Source organism: Fistularia commersonii, chromosome 36 (assembly GCF_037954325.1).
Source record: "Fistularia commersonii isolate RoL2024-O1a breed Wild chromosome 36, RoL_Fcom_v1.0, whole genome shotgun sequence".
Classification (NCBI taxonomy): domain Eukaryota; kingdom Metazoa; phylum Chordata; class Actinopteri; order Syngnathiformes; family Fistulariidae; genus Fistularia; species Fistularia commersonii.
The window spans coordinates 1,830,813-1,847,351 of NC_141319.1; the positions used below are offsets into that span (position 1 = coordinate 1,830,813).

General features: G+C 43.0%; 1 protein-coding gene across 1 annotated transcript in view; it reads right to left on the bottom strand.

Annotated features, from left to right (window-relative positions):
- Window positions 1-16,225, bottom strand: part of LOC147213301 (kinesin-like protein KIF26A) — a 32,251-nt gene extending 16,026 nt beyond the window's left edge. Inside the window, exons 1-4 of the mRNA XM_086143022.1 lie at window positions 16,166-16,225; window positions 15,679-15,945; window positions 10,717-11,097; window positions 7,309-7,418 (exon numbers count right to left, since the gene is read on the bottom strand). Coding sequence (XP_085999148.1) covers window positions 7,309-7,418; window positions 10,717-11,097; window positions 15,679-15,945; window positions 16,166-16,225 — 818 coding nt within the window. The remainder of the gene's footprint in view (window positions 1-7,308; window positions 7,419-10,716; window positions 11,098-15,678; window positions 15,946-16,165) is intronic.
- Between the last annotated feature and the right edge of the window lie 314 nt (window positions 16,226-16,539).

The window sequence follows — 16,539 nt, forward strand, 5'->3', positions numbered from 1 at the left end:
GGTCTGAATTTCAGTCGCTACGTCACTGTCCAATAACAAGAAGCACATCGCCAAGGAAACTTGTTTTAATCGATATCATTGGCTGTGTTTAAGCCAGACTCACCGAGCTGCTTGGGGAAGTAGCGCCAAACACTCTTAAAACTGCGAAAACTTTCTCCAAAAATGTCAAGCGGCATGAATTTATCCTTATTGTGTAAATTTCTGTTTCAACGACGTTACCAGACGAGTTTGGGAAACTTTCCGCGCAAAGGAGTGACTCTCCGCCTCTTTGGAACATCTTTTCATCATGTTCATCCGGTGCGCTTGACGACGCTCAACAAAACTCCTTGGAAAATCTGACCGCTTCTTCGGCCGGGTTTGTCTAACAGGAAACGATAAATACTCCTGGGGATCGAGGAGAGGGCTTCACTTCGTCGGCTTCGTCAATCCGAACGTCGCCTGGCATTTGAGGTGATGCGTAAAAGTCTTCGCGACGGTCTTTTCCCGTGGAATCCCTACTCGCGGGATTCCGGATATTCCAACAGGTCCCCCCCGCCTCTGCCGCCGCCCGCTTACGTCGGAATATTGGCTTCCCCTCAACCTTGCAAACTCCAAAGTCCATCCATCATGTGCGGCAGGACGCTCGGTGGAGCAGAGTTGCTCCGTGCGGCTGCAAGTTAGCGGCGGAGAAAGCCCCAAGGTGCCCGAGCATGATCCTGCTGAAATCCCGCAGGTTTTACAATAAGGTTTGGTTTAGAAATGAAAAAAAAATCCATCTTTCTTTATCCCTGAAGTCCTTCCTGTTTGTTTCTTAAAGAAATTCAAGGCTCCAAAATTCTTTACTTCTCCTTCTCCATCTTCCCATCTTCATTCATCACGCCTTTTTCTTCCCTGTATTTCTTTCCTCCTACCTGTTTTTGTCCTTTACCTTCCCTCCCTCTTGTCTCTTCGCACTGTTCGGACTCCTGCAGTATCGCAATCCTTCTTCTTTTTTTTCTTCTTCTTCCACCCCTCCCTCCCCCCTGCCCTCCTCCTCCCCACGCCCCCCCTTCTCCTCCTCCAGGAGGGAGCGAGGGATGAAGATGGAGATGAAGGAGAGAAGCGGCAGCAGGATGAAGAGGAGGGAGGAATAAAAGGATCAAATACAGAGGTGTGAATAAACGACTGAATGGGAAGCGGGTGGATTCCTGCCTCTCACCGCGGTTGTTGCCGGGAAACACTGGCGATGCTCCAAACCCCCTCCCTTCCTCTCCACCTCTCCATCCCTCCCTCCGTCCATCCCTCCTTCACCTTCGCTCCCTCTCTCTTTCTCTTTTCACAGCTCCACCTCCACGACATGTCAATACACAGCAGCTGTGAAAACCGCTGTTCGTCGCGGACACACACCCACGTGCGCACACACACACACACACACACACACACACACACACACACACACTCACACTTGACATGCAGCATGAATACTTCATGAGATGACAAACACCCCCACTGCTGGACTTCAAAGATACACTTGCACCGTGTGTGTGTGTGTGTGTGTGTGTGTGCGCGTGCGTGTGCGTGACTGGTGTGTGAGCATGTGTGTTTTTGTGTGCGTGTGTGTATGTGTGTGTGTGCGCACGCACGTGCGTGTCTGTTGTGTGTGCGTGTGTGTGTGTGTGTGTGTGTATGTGAGTATGTGTGTGTGTGGCTGACAAATCTCGACAGAAAGCATAGTCACCCACAACATAAATTATTTCTAATTAAAAATAAAATATCTTTCGATATAATTCAAAATTGAACTCACATTTAATATTTAAAAAATGTTTGATAACAACAAGTACATATAATTCGCCTGTGAGAAAATTAACTTTTTGCAAGAGGATAATTTGTAATCAGAAATTGAACCATAAATTATTAAGTCGCAGAAACTGTCCATAAAAATTAGAAATTCATTTTGATAATTAAGTTTGAAGATATATCTCGAAAAGGAAAAGAGACAGTTTTGTTTGAAATGTCATTGAAAACATGATTTTTTTTTTTTAATATAATTTGCAAAACAGAAATGAATTGGAAAAAAACAAAAAAAAAAACACTTAAAAGAATAAAAAAAAATCCCTGGATGATGAGCTGCATGATAGTGTCTCAATCAGGTGGCTGTTACAGATCAATAAATCAGTAAATCATGTCAGCGGTGAGGAGGAAGTATGTGTCGATCAATACCCCCAAACGACCAGATCAATAATATCCGGCAGCTGCCTGTCAGTCCCCCAGCCATTCCTCCTCCATCATGATGAAACAGGTTTTCTGCCCCGTAAAAAAAGACATAACAAAGGACAACCTCATAATGGTGAATGGGCTCCCCTTAGCGTTAGCGGCTGAGCTGCCATGCAAGGCGCTAACCAAACAATTTCATTGATGTTGTCCTGAAATTCCAGGAAAAAAATTAATAGAATCACCAAAACCCCTTTTTTTTCTCGAGACGGCGTTTTTTTCATCCTCAATGTCAGTTAATTATTGTTTTTTTTTTTTTATTTTCAAGAAAAACTGAATAGAGACACAGAAAAGATAGGGAAAACTTTCATAGTTAAAAAAAACAAAACGTATGGCTTTTTAAAGTGGTGGGAAAATATCAGTTTGATTTGATTTATTCATTCATTCATGCATTATCTATCCGCTTATTCCACACTCAGGGTTGCACGACTTTGCTGCGGAAATCAGAGAATCCCGAGGAAAGCCACATCGACACAGGGAAAACACGCTAATTTCACACGGAAAGGCTCCCGGCTGGACTGGAACGAGGGACCATCTTACCCTGAGACCAAAAGCGCTAACCTGACATGTGGTTTCGAAGGATGACCTAATTTGACATGGTCATTTCCTGCTCTGGAGATAGAAAAATGGCATGACAAACATCTTTAAGCCCCGTTGGCATGACGACGTTGCCTTTCAGCTTTCAGTCGCTCTTCACAAAACAGTTCCACAAAAATGATCTCCATGCAAACGCCAGAAACGCTCTGACAGGCTAATACTTAGCACTGTGATTTTGGAGCCTGTTTCTGCGTTGTTCCATTTTCAGGCACCGCAAACGCCAGGACGGACGGTCAAACTGCAACTTATATTTTGTGTTTTTACCCTGAAACGTAAAAACTGAGCCCTTATTATGTTGCAAAGCTAAACAGCAGCCAACTGCTCTCTTGAATTTAAACTACATCATCCGCAAATGTGCACAGTTCTTCTGTTTACCGAGCATATACCCTTTGGAGCCCCACAAAACTGCAGAGCACACAGCCCCATTCTCCCAGATATCTTTCCAGATATCTCATTTGAATTTTGAATACTGAATTGATCCCTTTCCGAGAAATTATTCTCTGCAATTTCCCCCATCATGGATGAACCATGAGTGGTGGGCAGACACTTAAGCAGCAGCCGCGGAGCTGATAGGGGTTTGGCGACCGGCTCAAGGAACCAGGAATCAAATCAGGAGCTGAGGGAACCTTCGGTCTTTCCCACCCGAGCCACATTATACACATAATACATTTAAATGAAAACAAGACGAGTCATTTTTCTTTGACTTTAGCAGTTCCTCCCATTTTATATGTGACTCTCCTCCTTCTGCATCTGATAGAAATCATGTTTGTTTGTTTTTCCCGGCCAGCCGTGTTAGAGGATGCTATCAAGTCTCTTCAGGACCCATTTCCACCTTCTGGTGATTTAAATGTAATGTGGTTTATAGAAGGTCACCTGTGCTGTTTATCGTAGCATGAGAAAAAAATTCAAAATTCAGAAAAGTAAGTCCCACATTGTATGAGTACAGAATGAATGCTATACAGGACTGCCTCAGAAAATTAGAATATTGTGATAAAGTTCTTTATCTTCTGTAATGCAATAAAAAAAACAAAAATTACTTTTTCATGATATTCTAATATTTTGAGATAGGATTTTTGAGTTTTTTTTACGATGTAAGCCATAATCAGCAGTATTAAAATAATAATAGGCTTGCAAAATTTTAGTTGCTTTGTAATGAATCCAGAATGTATGACATTTTTGTTTTTGTAATTGCATTACAGAAGATAAACAACTTTATCGCAACATTCTAATTTTCTGAGACAGTCCTGTATATAAACAATGAATAAAAATTGGGGAACTTTTGCTAATTGTTACGTTAAATATAAGTAAATGTCTGTCGGCCTCAAACTTGAACGATTCCACTTCCGATCATTACATGTTGACGTATTTGTGACAACAAATCAGACGTGAAACAAAATTGTAACTGATATTACACGTGGTGTTGGCGGCCTGCAGGAGGCGCTGGTGAGCAGGCGGGTGAAGGTCACATCTTGGTGCATTAATGCAGCTCCAGATCACATTAATCCTGCTGCGTTTCCATTCGGTGATGCAGGGAAAAGAGAAGCTCCGCAGGCCAGGATGTCGATACGGAGACACGGGCCCAAAGCCAGAGAGCACTCTGAGTCTTCTTTGATTTCCTGCTCCGCTCTGTGTTTTATAGCGCAACAAAAAAAAAGGAAACAGGAACTGCTGGCGCTCCAGAAGGATTTGGTGTCTTAAAGTGACTGAAGCAGCTTCAGGTGTTTATTTATTTACTCCTTTCTTTATGAAGAAGACTTTATTTTACCCAGCAGCGCTCCACACAAAATGTGATTTTATCCTTTTGCATTGCATCTCTATATCTATCTATAATCTTTGGGAATGTCATTATAATTGATGGGAATAAAATCATAATGTTTCAAGAGGAAATCATGGGGATGAATGTGATGTGTTAATGAATTATGCAATTTATTCAAGGTTTGCAAATCATTTCACGTGGCTTTGAAAGGAATTCTTGCTCGAATTCTTTCTCTCGCGTTTGACAGCGGGATCTCTTCTGGGCCGAAAACGGAAAAAGGCAAAAGCTGCTAAGTCACTTCTCAACCGCGTGACTCATCCTGCTGAGTCACACTACAGTCCTGCTGAGTCACCGTACCGTCCCGCAGTGTCGAATTAACCCCCGAATCAGGGAATGAACCGGTTCAAACCGACCCAGATTACGGCCCAGATGCCGGCCTCATCCTGATAAAGCTGCACAATCAGCCGCGAACCGAAGCGTCCAAAAGCAAAAGACGGTAATCTCGGAGCTCTGCAGCAGGACGACAGCCAGGACGGGAACAACCCCGCATTACAATCAGACTAAAAACACGTGTTGGCTATTTCTAAGCATTTTAGAATGCTGCCAATTGTTTGGCAATTTGCATGTATTTGCATTAAAATGAAATCTATTTTTAATTTCAGGATCATTTTGTTTGTCTTCATTTATTCATTATCTGCACCGCTGGAGCCTATCCCCGCTGTCATCACCGGCCAATCACAGAGCCGCATATCGAGACACACAGCCATTCAGCGGCCGTATAGAAATGTCATCATCTCATCACCTTTATTTGTAGATCACTTGAAAAAGTGAGGCTAAAGGGCAAACAACAACACAATAAAAACATAACGTTTAAAATGTGACAATGCAGCAAGGCATGAACAACAACAATTAGTAAAACTGAAAGACAAGGAATAAAAGTATCTTTTAAGACCGGTGTTAAAAGTGACCGCAGAACCGTTCACTCTCATTAACACCTCATGTCGACATAAAACCTGACAAAATGACCAGCGAGGCGCAACTATTGCAATGATGACCAAGGTGAACCAATAAATAGGGAAAATGAACAGGTGACTAGACAATTGTCGCACAATTGATGACCTAGCAATACAACTTGTAACAACTGGGTAGCGAGATGAACACAAAGATGTTGCAAACTAAGCAATGGAATGCACTGAAATGCCTGTTTTTTTGAAAAAACAAAAAGGAGAGGAACTCTTATGATTTACACCTGACTGAAAATCACCCAAAAAGGGGCGTCTCCCAACACCACTGCATGCTGATTGGATGTTACGTTCAGAGGTGGCTACGATAGTCAAAACCACTGTAACAGCTGTCGATGCAATTTTAAAAAGTGCATCGCCCAGATGGCCCTTATCAGAAGATTGTTGCTGTGAAGCGCGTGCCAAAGTGCTGCCCCTCATTTCTGAATTTTTGCCTATTTTTGGACATTTCTAGCTCATTCATAAGACTAGTTTTAGGCCAATATGTGGGCGACTTATTTATTTTCATATTTTTTCACGAGTCCTTTGCGGCAGAGACATGTTTCCCGGCACAGAGACGAGACTCCGGGATTACTGCCAATAGGCAGGATGAAGGCGACAGTTGCCGATTCAACAGGAGACGAAAGCGTCACAATATGAATCCGCGAGGGTTATTACAACATGGCCGCCAGAGACGCCAGAAAACATGTTCTTTCATCCGACTCCATCTGTTTGTCGATTAGCGGGTTCCACGCCCAGAGCCCCCACGAGCCTCTGATAAGATCCGGTTACACCGCGGAGACATAGGCTTTTATACAAACCATAATAATTCCAAAGGGGAAAAAGGTGTGATGTCATGATTTCGGGTAAATAAGATCACAATATTTAATTCACTAGAGAATTTTTAATTTGTTTTTCTGATTTTTTTTTTTTTTTTCTTTTTAAAGATTCACTGTTCAATTTCTTGCCCATTTAAAGCTGATTTCTCTCCGATTTTCCTGGAATTTTCTACTGATTTCCTCTTCGATTTTTAAAATTTTTTAACGATTTTCAGCTAATCTCTTGGCGATCGTCCCCCGGGGTTGAGTCTTGCCAAATCTCGGCGCGGCAGCAGCAGCAGCAGCAACGGGGAACTCCACCGACCAGATAAAAATAGTAAATCTGCCAATTAGCTGCTGCTCCGGGAGGAAAGTCAAGGTTCGATTCACAAAGTGAGAATTTCTCTCCGCCAGGAAGGAAGGAAGGCATGAAGATTTAGACTTTCTTCTCCCCGTGAGGCTTTTCTGTCCGTTTGGAGCGGGCGGGACACAAAAAAAAAAAAAACATCCTGATTTCAAATGTTTTCTGTCAAAAAGCACGAGACGTACTTATCCTGAGTTTGGTCGGGATAAAACTTCACTTTCATTTCACACCCAGGTACCTTTAAATAAGATTTCCATCTCCCATCATTCACAGTGGAATCTTCAATTCAACCGGTTGCTAAATATCATGTTTCCCCCGCCAGTGATTTAAAAATACGATTGCAATAACCTCTTTTAACGTCTCAATTCTTGCTTTTAGCTCTCAAATAATCATAAATAAAGTGAAATATTGATTTTAACTTGTATTCAAACTGGGTCTAAAATGTATTTCTCAGAATTTCTTCTCGTTTTTTTTCCGATCGGGTTTCCTCTGGTCTCGAACGCCACAGGTCGTGGGTCGAGGATTGGCGTGGAGCCGACTGACCTGATGAAGAAGGCGGTGGCGGCGGACGGCGTTTGGCTGGTCTGCGTGCCGACACTTTGCGCTGCCGGTTTGGCGTCTTCAGTCACATGACCTACGTCCGAGGTCGTACCCTGAAGCACAAACAGAGTAACAGAGTTCTGACTGCAAAGGGGGAAAGTGACGCTAACTCTCCTTAGCACTTGATGAGAACGTGGATGATCAAGAAAAACGCAAAACAAAACAATGTCATTTTATTCCGTCAGCCTTGGTTTGGGAGTTCTCGTGGCGTGTTCTCCATGCGTCGGGAACGCCCGACAACTGTCGTGTGATTGGTCGGAAATGGGGCCGTTGTTCCTACTTTCCTAGAAAGTTGCACACTGATGGTTTGGAAGTTGAAAGTACACCGAGTGAAGCACGCAAATGGAATTCTTAAGGCGCCCGCATGTTGTGCACAGGAGGAGCGCGCCTAATGAATTAGCGAAGGCCCAACGATCATTCCAGAACCGCTCACATCGTTGTGACAGCTCGATCCTCGCTTTCAACCGAACGACAACCGATACGATTGTTTCACAATTGTCACCGCGCTATCGCTCCATTGTTATTGCGTCTGTAAGATTCCCCCGATGCTTAGCATGAGAGCTGTGTAGTCGGAGCCTATGAGCAACTCCCATTGGTTTATCGCTAAGCATGAGACATCACGACCAGATAGAGCATTGCGGTTGTTCTTGCAGCCCTCGGAGGGAGAGCCAGGTTCTTGATTCTGCAGGAGAATGTAGAGGCTTTAAAAGCGAACACAGCTGACTTACAAATCCCCAAACAGTCCAATTTTTGCTTTGTGATATGAGCCAAGTAAGGAGCAAGCGGGATGAATGTGTGACGACAATATGGCTGCTGCTGTCCATTTCATAGTCAGACGCATCCGCCGCCGCGAGGTAGCCCGGCGAAAATCATGGAAAAACACGAGCGAGGTGTGCGTGCAGTTGACTCGCCCATGAAGAAACGGATAAGTTGTTGTTGGTGAGATAGTGCGACGCAAAAGCATCTTCTGTGAGAAGCTGCCACACATTTACGGGGCGGGAACATCTACGAACGAGGCATCGGAAAAGTCATTCAAAGCCAGTCGGGGACGTTTGATCGCTTTAAAAAGAGGACCGGCATTCAGACCGTCGCTAAATTAAGTTTGGTGATAAAGTGTAGTGTAGCTTGCAAGTTAAATTTAGCAATACATTGTAGCATTAAGCACGGAGCGATTAAGTTAAGTTAAGCCACAGAGCACAAAATAAAAAACTCCCCCAACCTCCCTTGCCGCCGCTGGCTTCTTCATCCAATATTCAAGGCAAATGCACTTAATATTACCAATGTTTGTCTTAATATTCTCTAGCAAATAATGTATATTATGCATTATTTGTTATTTATGAATAACATTCTTCTCATTTAAAAACATCTAGCAAAACTGGTGGGCTGGAATGGATTGATAGCATTTCAATTCATTTCCATGGGGAATTTAATGAATAAATGAATTAAACTCACAAGTCAAGGTTTTACTGAAGGTCCAAAAAATGGAAACTTGTGGAGTTGTCACAATATTTTTCAGTATTTCAGTTTCTTCAACTCGACTATTTCGACTGAAGGTCATATCAATTGAGCTGAACTCTACCGGCCTTAAGCTAGCAGAATACAATGATATTAGCTTTTGGCTGTGCAGATTTCATCTTCCTACAGTACAGTTGTTCTCCTGCCTACATAAATTACATTTTCGACAATAAAAATCATTGGCCATTGATTTCTAAAGATGATGAAAACGTGTCAGGCTCAAAGCATCGGGTGGATTTTCAGCTCGGTGCATTGAGCTTTTCATGGACAGCAGCTGAGGTGCTGCTCCTTTGAGAACAATGAACGTCCTTCAGTCCCGGAAAAAACGTCGCAGCGCAAAAAACATGGGTGCCTCACATTGTTTGTATGCTCGCTGGTACATTCACAGCGCAGGTTATTAAGCCTTTAGCTCCGGTTATTAGCCTGATCCCTGGCATCTGAGGCTCCGGTTCAGCTCCGTCACAATATCGGTCAGCAACCGGGGGTCTTTTTTTCCAGCAAACAGATGCTAATTGCTAATACACCGTGCAGTCGAAAAATAAGCCTTGTTCTAATACATTTATAAACATTTAAAACAACCTGAATGCATTGTTGCTTTGCTTTTTTTTTGGCTTTGCCACTGCACATGCGTGAATTCTCAAATATATACCGTATTACAGGATTAAAATGTCCGCGCCTGAAAAGGAAAATCCAGAAGTCGCAAAGAAAGCCCCTGAAAATGAGTAGGAAAAGTGTTGAGCTGACCAAGTAAGCGGGCCAAAAGCCGCCTAAAAATTAGAAAATGCATCAGAAATATTAGAAACAAATTGCCTGAAATTTTTGAAAATTCTTCAGAATTGCAAGAACTTACTATCTAAACTCAGCAAGATATTAAACCCAATAATATTGTGAAAAATTACCAGTAAAAATGATAATAATGAATTAAACATTACTGTAAAAATGAAAAAATTGGCTAATTATGACATGAAAGTGTCAAAGTGCTATGTAAATAGTCAAAAGGAATTTAATTTGTCTTTTGCTTTTGGACTCCTGAGATCAAATCCTGATATTAAAAATCTCAGGATTTCATTATTTCTACTGGCTTCATGTTTTATTCACAGTTCAATAACAATCTTAACATTAAAACTTTATTAAGTGTCAAAACAAATGTGAATATATATATATCATATCAGGTCTGTCCCGGTTCTGTCTCTGGTTTCTGGGCCGAGACTCGTAGCTTGTCACGGTGGTTACCGTGGTTACGGGGAGGGGGCCCATTGCCGGGCTGTGTGCTAACAGGATTAACGGGACTGATGGAGCGAAAACACAGCAAACCTGCAGGTTTGGACCAATTTATCCACCGAGGTGCTGAGCTGGCCTTCGAGCCTCTGCCAGATCAATCATGAAGCCCGAGCCTCTACCAGAATGACCCGTGAGTGATATTACATATAACAGTTATTGTCAAAGAAATTTTATATTTGTCCTTTGCATTTCTGCTGTATGTCATGTGTCATTTGTGAAGCTTGTTTCTGAATTATTTTGGACAGGTGATTGTAGGCTCATCTTGTTCTGCAAGCCAAGCATTTATTTGATTTACTTTGACTTTAATTCACTTACAAGTTGAAAAAATTTGCATTAATCACTATTTCTTTTTCCAATAATAATGATGATGATAACAACAACGACAATAATAATAATACTTTATAATAAAAGCATGTAAAAATTAATTTAAACAGATAAAACATGAAATACTCTAAAACTAAGGAAGGAGAAATGAAAATACATTAGCAAAAATTTTAATCAAAAAAAATTACTTGTAATAAATGATCTGTGATCTTATGCAGCTCTTTGTCTCACCTTTGTGGTTCGACAGGAAACCCTCCAGACCCCCTCCAAGTCGTGCTGTGACTTCAGAGGGAGCGGCGTGACCGTCGCCAGCCTCTTGGCTCCGCCCCCTCCCAGATAGGTGCTCTGGACTCCGCCCCAACCGCCTGAAAGCGTCTCGTCGTACGACCATCGCGGTGGCAGCTGGTCGCCAGAGGCGGCGGCGGCGGCGGGGGGGTCGGGCGTCATGGCTGCCCCGCCGAGGCCCAGAGCGCGTCGCAGTGCTGCCCGTCTGAGCTGCTGGAAGGAGGACCCGCACACCTGGCAGCAAGCGTCGGCAGGGGGTTGACGCCCGCGGCGAGGCCACTGGAGCCGCTGCAGCTTGTCCAACAGGAAGGAAGCGTAAACTGGATCCTGGATGGAAGAGGGGAAGGGGGGCGTCCATTAGCCCTTCAAACGCCAAAATACATGATATGTACAAGATATGCGTCTTGACTTAAGAGTGCGTCGACTTTTCGAGATAAGAGCTGTCGCTCGGTCGATTTTTTGTTTTGTGATACGAGCTGAGATCCAAGGTACACCTCCGCTGTTCGAGAAGTGGCATTCAAATAAAGTCAAGCGCGCCACCTGGCACTACACCGAGCGTAAATCATGGAAAGAAACATGAGCGAGGTGTGTGTGTTGTCGATTCGTCCATGAAGAGATGGAGAAGACGGAGAGCACGCTGTGCAACACGTTTACAGGGTTTTAGTGCAGCAGACGGCGGGAACGTCAACGAATGAAGGATTGGAAGAGTCATTTAAAGCCAGTTGGGGACGTTTGATCGTTTTAAAAAGAGGACTGGCATTCGCTGTCACTAAATTAAGTTCAGCGATAAAGTGTAGTGTAGCTTACAAGTTACATTATGCAATACATTGCGGCAATAAGTGTGTAGCAAGTTAAGCAATAGAGCACAAAATGGAAAATTCCCTCAACTTCCTTTGCTGATCTCCTCCTCCACTGCTGACATCTTCCTCCAACCTTCATGGTAAATTAATCACTTTATAAAACCAGTTAAGTTCTTTACATTTTCTATTGTTATGTGTATAATCATTTTTACACATCATATTTTGTTATTCATAATTTAGCTTTTCCAGTTAAAAAACTGGGGGGTCTGGAACAGATTAATTGGGTTCATATACATTTGATGGGGAAATTTAATTTGATATATGAGAAATTGAGCTCGTAAGTCAATGTATTACTGCACTTTTAACACCTACAAGATAAAACAAAATAAAAACACCAAAGTAACAAGGGATGCTAAATTGAACAAGTAGTTAAAGTCTTTTTCCAGTTGTTAGAACGAGAGGTTGGTGGTTCAATTCCCGACTTCTACAGTCTGCATGTTGATATGGTACAGTAGCGGATAAAAGAACTGGAGAAATAAAATGCAATAAATGAAACAAAATTAATTGTTGGGATTTTGGAATTAGAAATGAAATGATGCAATCATCTGAACGGTCTTGAAATAAGGAATAAATCACGTAAAATCCAATTTCTTGCAAATCAGCATGACCACCTGTGTGGGTGCGCCCGCACACACACGCACACAAGCACACGCCTAAATCTTTTTTGTTCACTGATCCAGTTCAAATGTTTCGCGATGAAGCAGCTGCCGATGGTCGTTGCGGCCGTCCGTCCGGCAGCTGCTCCACTCGTAAAATAAAAACCAGCGGCAGCAGGACGGGACATAAAAACTGTCGACGCGTGAAGAAACTCTCAAATTTACGTTCCTGCAGCCACAAGTGTCCAGTGCCGCTCCGAAACACACAAAAACCTCCCCACGCTTTGTCCACGCTGACCTTTGACCTCCCTAAAGGCTCAAAGTTACGGAACTGCCAAACTACCAGAACCCCGTCACACACGTAATCTTGTAGCAATTTCAACTATTTTTATTTTTGTATACATCTTATGAATGTTGTATTTCTATCAATCATACGGGTACATAATGTTTTTCAAATATTTTCTTTTTGCGTGAATCACTAGTATCTCAACATTGCAAACTGTTAATCCTGGGAGTCACAGTGGAGTGGTGTAATATAAAAATAACAAATAAAAAGGTTTGAAAGAAAAAGCTGAAATATAAAGTTAATAGCAAAAAAAAAATCTAAAATCAAAAAAGGAGTTGGAGAAAAGATAATCAGGAGAAGCAGGTGCAGCAGGCGCTGCATCATATTTATTTTGAATTATTAAACAGTCACCATCACCAAAAATGAAAAAAAAAAAATTGTAATACAATTACAGAAAAAAAAAAAAAAAAAAAACACCAAAAATTTACATTAATTTTTTATTTTTGTTGTTTATATTTCTGTTTTGTTTGTGTGTTTTCATCTCAGCTTTTGTCTCTCTTTCCTTGGTTATCCTTCCGTTAGAGATTGATATTTTGCTAAAAATTTTAATTCAATATCCCCTGAAACTGATGGAACGAATTTTTCCTTTTTTGCAGCACAGCGTAATATCTTCCTATAATTGTCTTTCTTAAAACGATATTTTTAAAAAAAACCCAACTGACCTGCGGTGTTGGAGCCCCTGACGTCCCTATGGTCTGCTGCGTCTCTTTAACAACATGATGAATCACGGCGACAGGCAGCAGCTGCTGCTCTCTCTACTTCCCACCTCTGGCGGCCCACGGGTCACATGACCTCGGGTCCTGCTCTCAAGGCCACCCGATGGATCTCAGACAATCTCTAGTTGAATTTTTCCGATGTTCTGCTATCAGTTTCCGATGTGATTTTTAACTAAATATATCCATATCCTAAATATGTCATTTGAAAATGAGTTTTCTTATTTGTTTGCAGCCAAACTTGATATACTGTGAGTGTGTGTGCATATGTGTGTGTCCTCCAGCATTCACAGGGAATCAAAGTGTGGCCTGAAACCTGTGCGTTATCTGCCTCCAACACACCGCATTTCCTCTCCAAGTGTCCGCGGCGTCTCTGACACTGGCCAGCTGACGGCCACGTGACATGGGAAGGGAGATAAACAGAGCGTCAATGCAGCTGCGATGCGAATGGGCAGACAGAGGCAAAAACGACATCAGACGACCGCGACTTTAAAACCGCATTTGGAGTTTAATCTCAGCCGTGAAACGGTTTTCCTCGTCTCGGGCCTATCTGCCGCTATCAAAGCGGCGTCCCGGGGACCCCTGGGTGTCCTTTAAGGTTTCCCAGGCAGTCATTGGCAAAAAAAAGCAAGAAAGTTCACGCCTTGTTTACTCGAGTATTTATCAGCCTCTGAACACACTCGCCTCGCCTCCAAATATCACGGTGATATTTTCCCCATTAAATATCAGGCATCATTTATGTGGTCCAACGTTTCCCCATGATTTGATATTTCAAGTGTGGAATCTACAAGTTTTTGAGTTTTGTTTTTTCACTACTACCATTTCCACTTGTACTTTGATTAGTATAAGTACTACTACTACTACTACTACTAATACTACTACTGGAACTATTGCTACAACTCTTGCTGACACTACTATTGCTAGCAGCACCACCAGCAGCCTGACACCAACTGCTCTGTCACTTTTCTTTATTCACATTTATATGAATAAATAATATAATAATTGTGTGATTATATACACAGACAAATCTATACATATTTCATTTATTTATTTAATTTACCACTTTACGACTTATACTGTTTCTTTTAAATCCGCATTTTGTGTATATGAATATGTCCGTACGGTGTCCTTGAGCGTCGAGTAAGGCACCTTAAATAAAATGCATCATTATAATTATTATTATTATTACTGTTACCATGGCTAATGCTAGCATCGCTACTGCCACTGCTGCACCTTCTTCCCTACTCCCCTCCCTCCCTCCCCCCTTCCTCGCCCTCCTCATCTCCTCTGATGCTTGTTAGTGTAGCGAGGAGTGACTCTGTATCCAGGACCCGTCCCTCTGCTGCCACGGTGACAATGATAAGGAGTGACAGTGCATGCCTGTGTGTGTGACCGTGTGTGTGTGTGTTGTATGCGTGCGCCTGTGAATAATGAATGAATAATGAATCATGTGATCCGACATTAACTCCAATCAAATCTTAAATACTTTTTTTCCTGCAGAGACATCACTCAGGATGTTGGCAGCTTAGCCAGTTAAATTATGACAGCAGTTTTTTGCAGATTTTTCTGCAGTGGCGAGAAACTCGAACATCAGAGCCTTTTTGTTTTTGCAGCATGTAGATGCAAAGCCATTGAAAAGAAAATGTGAAAATGAGAACAACGTCGAGGAGGTCAGAGTTATTCAGAGCGTGCGCGCATCTGTGTGTGTGTGTAAACCCTGATCACTGCACAAATCATTTGTGAGTACAGAGAGAGAGAGAGAGAGACAAAGGGCCACTCAAAGTGAGGCTCGCTCGCCCTGGACATGAGCTACCCTTGTCTTTTCGCTTCCTCTCCAAGAGATGACAGACAAACTCATTGTCAAACATCGAGTCTTCCACGGCTCACCGACAACACGCTTTCCAAGATCTCCCGAGTCCCTCCGAGATTTTCCGTCTCTCACGCACATCAGTCGTGTACGTGACGCAGAAAACGTGGAAAATCTATCATGCAGCTACTGAAGACTGAGCAAGCAAAAAAAATGATGTCTGAATAACTTTTTCATCAGTATTCTATCCACTATGAACATGAAAGTTTGTAAGTTAACCAATCCTCAAGGTGCTCCCAGGAACGTGACCATTTACCTCTGCTCCGCTAAGGCTAACTAATTATTTGAAGGTTGGCGAAATGAATGAAAATGAATGAAAAGGTGGAGTACAAGGACAATACAACGTTTCATATCAATAAAATGCTAAAAATGCTGCATATATGCTCAGCTAAGGTGAACACTACCTCTGTGAAGGTTGACGAAGTTTATGAAAATGAGTGAGTTGGGAGTTTTTAAAGACAACAACAATATATCTTAACTGATATGAAATCATGACCATACAATCTTGCTGTGCCTAGCTTCTGACCTTCAGGGCCGCGGTGTCGGCCATGGCGGCTGCCTGTCTGTTCAGCTGCGACGCCATGATGTGGCAGCGTTGGCAGCGTGGCAGCAGCCCCGCCTCCTCCTTCTCCTGCTGCTCCGGCTCACCGCTGGACAGCCCAGCGCCCGAACCTTCTGGGTTCGGCCGTGAGGCGCAGCTCGGCACCTCGTCCTCGTCATCCTCGCCAACGGAACGGAGACGCTTCCTGCGACAGGTGGAGCCCAAAGGGAGCGGCGTTTCGCCCTCCACCACCTGAATAACAACACAAGGGGAGCATTTCAAGTCACTGCCGGCCAATTTATTCCACTTACCACTTTGTATGAAAGTAAGAAAATGTAACATTAACCAGGCACTTTTCTGCCAGTAATCTGACATCTCTGAAGTCAAGTCAGTTTCCTCCTGAAGGTGGATATGTGGTTTCATGACATGGAACCGACTTCCCGGAGGCTCGGCTGGGGTGCGTGATACTCACTGTGAACCTCCTGTAGTCCGGCCTGCGGGATCGACCAGTGTTCCAGTAGTGCGAGTACATGTCCGTCAACAACCTTCTGTCATCAGCAAACAATCAACACTCGGATCATCCGACAAAGTCCCAAGCTCCTTGAGAAACACTCCACTCTGCCACTGACATAGTGAGAAGATAAACTGAGTGTGGGTGTGTGTGTGTGTGTGTGTGTGTGTGTGTGTGTGTGTGTGTGTGCGTTGTCACTGAAGCATGATTATTCAGATTCTGACGGCCAGGACAAGACTCTCCAACACTGAGTTACATCACAGTCGCGTTTCCATTTAGGTCGCACAACTGAGCGCACAGACATTTCCTTTAAAAGTAAAAAAAAAAAAAAAAAA